The following is a 7,029-nucleotide window of genomic DNA, read 5'->3' on the forward strand; positions in this document are numbered from 1 at the left end:
TCGAAGGAGATGGAGCAAGATGATGGGGAACTTTAAGGGAGGAAACAAATCCTCTCCTTACAGGACAGTGTGCTGGGTCATCTATGGTCTCCAGGGAGAAGCGTGTTTTCTTGCAGCACATGTGTGCTGCCTGCTCTGACCTGAGTCCCCAGGGCACAGCCCCTGGGTTTTCACGGGACCAGCCCCCCTACAGCTGTGCCCAGCCCTTCCCTCCCCCTGCTGATTTGCATGTTCCCAGAGCACAGCCCACCACCCTGGACACTTACTAGAGTCTGGGCACACCTTGGGCAGGAGGCAGTAGGCTCAGGAACCAGCCATGGACATGAGGGCCCCCATGCCGCTCCTTGGCCTCCTGCTGCTCTGGTTCCAAGGTGAGGGGAGACCCCCTGAATGACTCCCACTGCTGACTCCTGCCCTCATCCCTGCTCACTCTGGGACCCCTGAGTGTCTCTGTGTGTCTGGGACATGGGAGCATCCCTCAGCCACTGTGCTCAGTACCTCTGGGCTCTTCAGGCTTGATAACAAGAATATGTGTGGTTTTTGTTTCCCCTCTCAGGTGCCAGTTGTGCCATCCGGGTGACCCAGTCTCCAGCCTCCCTGGGTGCATCTCTCAGAGACACAGTCTCCATCACTTGCCGGGCCAGTCAGAGTGTTAGCAGCGAATTAGCCTGGTATCAACAACAACCAGGGAAGGCTCCTAAACTCTTGATCCATGCTGCATCCACTTTGCAAAGTGGGGTCCCTTCCCAGTTCAGGGGCAGTGGATCTGGCACCGATTTCACCCTCACCATCAGTGGCCTGCAGACTGAAGATGTTAGAACTTATTACTGTCAGCAGTAATACAGTGCACCTCCCACAGAGTTACAAGCCAGCACAACCCCCCCCCCAGGGAAGCAGATGTGTGAAGCTGGGCTGCCCCAGCTGCTCATGGTGCCTACATCTGCTGAGAGCATTTCTCAGACCACCTTATGAAGGTCACTGCAAGTTTTGGTAGAAGGGACAGGAACCCTCTTAGATGCCCTAACTTTCTCTCCCCTTCTTCAGACCCTGCAGCACAGATGTGACAATGCCTCTCCTGAGAAATAAATTCATAAATGATTACCTTTGAGTCATCTTGTTTGTGATGTCTTGGTCCACTTAGCAGGTGAAAATATTCTTGATAGTCCAAGAAGGACTTTCTTAAGAGATATCAATTTTTTAGAGAAATCTTTGTTGTACAGTGTGCGCAGATTTCATCTAGATACTGTTTTCAAGTTTGGGGGAAAACCATGGCAAGACCCTCCACTGAAGAAGCCACCAGCTTGTCTCCACAGGGCTGTACCACGTTGCATTCCCACAAGCAATGAATAAGAGTTTCTGTTGTTCCACATCCTTGCAGCATTGAGTGTGGTCACTGTTTTGGATTTAGGCCATGCTGAAAAGTGTGCAGTGGTATCTATTTTTTTTTAAATATTCATTTCCTGATGACATAGGATGTGGAACATCTCTTCCTGTGCTTACTTATCACTTGTCTGTCTCTTGGGTGAACTGTCCAGAATGTTCTTTGGCTCAGTTGTGGGCAGGTTGTTTATTCCCATGTTCTTCGGTTTTTACAAGGTTTGTTTTGTGAGTGTGTCTGTGTGTTTTGGATTATCAGTCTTTTATCCCTTGGGTATTTTGTGATTTGTCTCTGTTGGTGTTTCTTGTCAGGTCTTATTTTAAAACAGTGAAGAAAAGTTTAAACTACTTGGGGGTAAGTTCATCTGGGAAGCAAGCCTAGAAATGAGGTCTTCTCTGCTCTCCCCCAGAAGCCAGAGCATATCTGACTGCAGGTGCTGGCTGCCTACACTTCTGCATACTCTGCTCACCCAGAATAATGTCTGCTTTTGCCTCCATTTACTGTAGCAGACAGCAGTGGATCAGACTCACTGGGGGACTGTGGATGACAATGACCTGTTCCAACCTGAGGAAGGCAGTGACTGTTCCCTGTATTTGCAGTTGCCTTACTTGCTGGCCAGAAATATCTCTGGAGTTTTTCTTAGGGCTTTATCCAGGAGATTCCACATAATAAAGCATTTGGCCCCCACATGGAGTACAAGTAGAGGCCATAGGAGAACTTTGTAAAAAACAATAAACAATATTGCTAAAAATTTGCAACCCATTAAGAGACAAATTCTAAGAAATATCTATCACTTCCTGAAACTGAAAAACATTAGGAACTAGCACATCAGGATATGAGCAGAAAATTCTTCGACATAGTCCTTAAAATATTTCCACAAAAGAATAATGGGGTCAGACAGTGTAATAGATAAACACTAGCTTATATAAAATAAATGCCTTTTCTGAATTATACACACTGTGAGAAAATACAAGAGCAGCACATGCTTCTTAATTTGTTCTGTGAACCTCAACTGCAAAACCAAAGACAGAGCAAAGTAGAAAAAGTATGCTCCCCTCTGCCTTTGAACATAGGTGTAGACATTTGAGAGAAAATACGGGCAAACCAAAACTGGAAATATATAATGAGATAATACACTATGAAAATTGGCTTTTATTTAAAAACTCAGTTGGGTTTTATAAATGGTTATGTAATTTCCCAAATTGAAAGATGAAGGGCAAAAAAAAAAATGATTCCCTCAATAGACACATTACAAAGTATAGAGTAGTGAGTTCCCATCATGGCTCAGTGAAAACAAACTGACTGCTATCCATGAGGATGCATGTTCAATCCCTGGCCTAGCTCAGTGGGTAAAGGATTGATTATTGTCGTGATGTCACAGATGCAGCTCAGAACCGAGTTGCCATGGCTGTGGTATAAGTCAGCCGCTGTAGCTCCAATTTGACCCTAGCCTGGGAACTTCCATATGCTGTGGTGCAGACCTAAAATAAAAAAAATTATAGAGTAAATTCAGTATCTGCTAGTGATAAAATACTGAGAAAGGGAATAGAGCAATGCATACTTAATAAGGACTGGAAATAAACTAACCATCCGCCACTCAGGGATGGAAAATTTTTTTAGGCTTGCCTTGGTCATATAGGCATAAGTTCCCATAGAAGAACAAGAGCTGTGTAAATCAGAATTCATAAAAAAATCCTCAGTAGACCATAAAAAATGGACAATAGTAAGGTTATACAGAACTTACAGAAAATAAGCAGATACTTGACTCAGCCTATGTCAATGGAGAAAGAAACCATTGACATGTTGAGTGATCAGAGTAGTGAGGATCTGGGGGTTAGGGGAGAGTCTTGCAGAGTGACAGAAGGCTATGAGCAGAGGGAGCAATACTGCACCTAGAGCAAAGTCCTTCAGAAGGAAGCAAAAGGCAAAAAAGAACAGTAGAAAGCTGATGCAGTCCCAGGAAGGAGTGGGGCTGGGATCTGGTAGTAGAGAGCGAAGTTGTGGAAATCACTCAGATATGATCTCTGGACATAGACACAAAGAGTCAGAAGACACAGCACCAAGCTTTATGATTGATGCACTTTCTGTAGTGGATACAGACTGGGTGTTGGTATAAAGAAACCACATCAGCAACCTAAGTGCCTCCTTGCTCCTAAAGAAACAATCTCCTGCTGATCAGGAAATAGCTATTCCAACACATCATCGAATGAACAATGCATTCATTCTCAAGGGTAGGCTCCTATTAAGGAGATGAAGTTGAATACTGAAATTCTTTGGGTGGCAGAACACTTTTTAAAACCTATGGAGGGCTTCTGATTGTGGCTCAGTGACTTAATAACCAGACTTGTCTCTGTGGAGGTGCTGGTTTAATCCCCTGCTGGTGCAGTGGGTTAAAGATCCAGCATTGCTCCAGCTCTACTCCATCCCTGGCCTGGAATTCCATATGCCACTGAGGGCCACAAGGGAAATTTTTTTAAAATCTACAGAAAAAAACTTCACCATTCTTTTGATGCTAATGTTATTAACCAAGTTAAATGCAGATACAAATACACCCAGAAATCCAAATCTGCATGTTCGAAGACATGTCAAATAGGTATAGAGTGCAGAAGGCAGAACACAAATCAAGAAAAAAGATAAAGTGAAACTACCACCCTGAAAATAACAAACAAAATGAGGAGTTGTCCAAGGAGTATAGAAATGACTGAGGGAGGGATGCAAAAAAAAAAAAAAAAAAAAAAAAAAAGATGATTGGAGAAGAGAGAGGATCATTCACATCACAGGTAGGTGAGATCAGGTGCCATGAATACTATGCAGAAGGCGGACTGAGCAGCTCAGCATTCCTTGAAAGTCTCATGGAACAGGAGGACGCTCTTAGGCCGTTTTATACACTCACATTGACATTTAAAATTCCCTAATGGATTGTACTGAAAGGCCATCACATCTTTTGAAACAGAAAGAGATGTCAACTTCGAGATGTATGATGAAATGTAGTGACCAAATAAATATTAGATTATAAATAATATAGAAATGTATACCAAATGTTCAAGATAAGTCTGTTGTTTGACAACACATAAAATATATGTGCATGCTTTATTAATATTCCTGTGTCATTAAAATTCTTTAGACTAGCACTCTGATGTAGAGTAGGAAAAACAAGGGAAATATTCTTAAAAGTTACGGAAGAAATGGTAACATTGTATACTCCTATCAGCAGTTTACTATTATTTGATTTGACACATAAATCATCTTCATTATTTCTGTTATGTATTTATTAATTTGTTTTAAATAAATCTTTCTAATCATATTTGGTTTCTGTCTTAATAAAATTTAAAATTTATATCTACTTTTTAGAAATTCAAAATCTATATTTTCAATTATTTATTATTTGTATACCTCAATTTATCCCCACTATTATGCTGCATTATTGAATGAAAGTTAAAGAAACAAAAAAAGAGTTTAATAAAGAAATAAGACTCTGATATGTGTTACGTATTTCTTTTTATTCATAGTTTATGGCCCCACCTGGAGCACATGGAAATGCTTGGGCCAGGGATGGAACCCATGGCTCCACAGGGACCCAGTGCAGCCAGATTCTTAACCCACTAACCCACAGCCAGAAATCCTATATTCTAATCTAATGAATAATGAGTTATGACTTTAAAATGAGTGTTTCATGGCTATAGGTCTGTATCAAAATGCCAGTTCTCTGGTATGACTGGATTCCCTTAAGAGCTGTGTCTGGACCTTAAAAAGAAACACCTCCTAGTGGCTAAAAGAGGAACAACGGAGCAGCCCCTGGACCTGCCAATAGGAAGAGGAGGCATGTGAGATGAGGGCTTATGCTCTATTATCTAAGAAGAGAAAGAGAGGACACATTCCAAAATAGGAAGATATTATAACTCTATGCCTTAAATTAAAAAAAATCACTAGGTCTGGTCCTCAGGGTTGATGGTAATTTACAGTCAAGCTGCTTCCCACATGGGCAGCTCTCCAGATTTCTACTAAGAGCAGCTCTGGGGGCTCATATGAGTCATCATGCTGACAATGATCCTCATGAGGTCCAGTGAGTCCAGAGGGTTTATTAATGTAGCTGATTAGAAATGATTTCCAAAAGAAAACCTTTTTGATCACATTGATGGATGATTTAAATGTTTGATACATTTTTAAGTAGCATTCATTACTATTTAATGTTAAAAATCTTACTTAATTAAGACTAGAAAGATTCAGTGAATAGTGTAATAGAGCTTCTCATTAAAAAAGGATTACCTGTGAACACAAGCGGGGAGCAATGAAAGATCTTCCTGAGACTGTAAGGGGTAAGAGAAGTGACAGCTGCTCTCATGAATGTCAAGATAATGAGTGAAAATGGAGAAAAATGAGCCATGAGATTTCTTGGCTCAAAGCTGAGTCCCCACCCACCTGGCTCTTTCCCCTCTGCTGCCCCCACCAGGGGATTTGCATGCTGTCCCCTAAGAGGACCTTCCCTGGCCAGCCTGACATAAAAGGGCAGCTCTAGCCTGGCTTGGACTGATCAGGCTCCTCCGTTCACAGCTGACCATGAGGTTCCCTGCTCAGCTCCTGGGGCTCCTCCTGCTCTGGGTCCCAGGTGAGGATGGAGGGGAGATGAAGGGGAAGGGGGCTGTGGGGAGCACTGCTTTTCATGTGTAATTGCCCACAAGTTAGCTTCACACCTTAGCCTCAGCAAAGGGAATGTGATATTTAACAAAATAGAATTAAGGAAAATATGGAAGAAAAAGTATCCATCCTGTGGTGAAGAGGGAGGCATAGGAACTGTGGCAAGTGGACTTGACCTCTAGAGAGCTCCTCATACATTGTAAATCTTGGGTTCTTCTGAAATTGAATATTTTGCATATAAATCAAATCAAAAATAACCTAGCATGAAGTAAATAACAAATAGAAATTGTGAAAATTACTCATGAACCTTGCTCAAAATATATTCTTTTCTCTTCCTCTTTCAGGATCCAGTGGGGCCATCGTGCTTGACCCAGTCTCCACTCTCCCTGTCAGTCAGCCCTGGAGAGCCTGCCTCTATCTCCTGCAGGTCCAGTCAGAGCCTCCTACACAGTGATGGAGCCTCTCTATTGTATTGGTACCAGCAGAAACCAGGCCAGTCTCCAAGGCTCCTGATCTATTATGCTACCAACAGGGCCACTGGGTCCCGGACAGGTTCACTGGCAGTGGATCAGGGACAGATTTCACCCTCAAAATCAGCAGGGTGGAGGCTGAGGATGTGGGAGTTTATTACTGCCAGCAAATTATACACTCTCTCCCAGTGATACAGCCCTTAGCAAAAACCCTCTTCTGTGGGCCCCTGCACACATGTGTGAGTTGTCTGGGGAGCAGAGGGGCAGAAGCTCTGAGACTGTGTAAGAGGCAGAAGAGAGAGAACCAGCAGCAGAGGGTGCAGCTGAGGCCTGTGGACCAGCAGAGCCTCAGCTCCTCCTCAGACCCCACATGTTAAGGCCCATAAGCTCATGGCCTTGGTGTGATGTACCCTTAGAAACAGGCCAGTGAGAGAAGTTCACTTCTGGGACAACACAGCTCAGCTGAGTTCCCTTTTTACAGATCAGAATTTCTGCCTGGACCAAGTGAGAACTTAATCAGATGCAACTTTGGAAATAATAAAGAAT

At 42.9% G+C, this 7,029-nt stretch overlaps 1 long non-coding RNA gene and 1 gene segment (V, D, J or C); both read left to right on the forward strand.

The window, feature by feature from the left end:
• The first annotated feature begins 334 nt into the window (after positions 1 to 334).
• LOC110258706 lies at positions 335 to 840 on the forward strand. The segment is given in 2 exon segments: positions 335 to 371; positions 557 to 840. Coding segments are annotated over 2 exon segments (321 nt in total).
• A 5,067-nt stretch (positions 841 to 5,907) lies between these two features.
• On the forward strand, positions 5,908 to 6,471 carry LOC110258707. Its single transcript, XR_002341225.1, has 2 exons — positions 5,908 to 5,984; positions 6,358 to 6,471. It is a non-coding gene; the product is annotated as an uncharacterized LOC110258707 (long non-coding RNA).
• The last annotated feature ends 558 nt before the right edge of the window (positions 6,472 to 7,029 follow it).

Source organism: Sus scrofa, unplaced genomic scaffold (genome assembly GCF_000003025.6).
Source record: "Sus scrofa isolate TJ Tabasco breed Duroc unplaced genomic scaffold, Sscrofa11.1 Contig297, whole genome shotgun sequence".
Taxonomy (NCBI): domain Eukaryota; kingdom Metazoa; phylum Chordata; class Mammalia; order Artiodactyla; family Suidae; genus Sus; species Sus scrofa.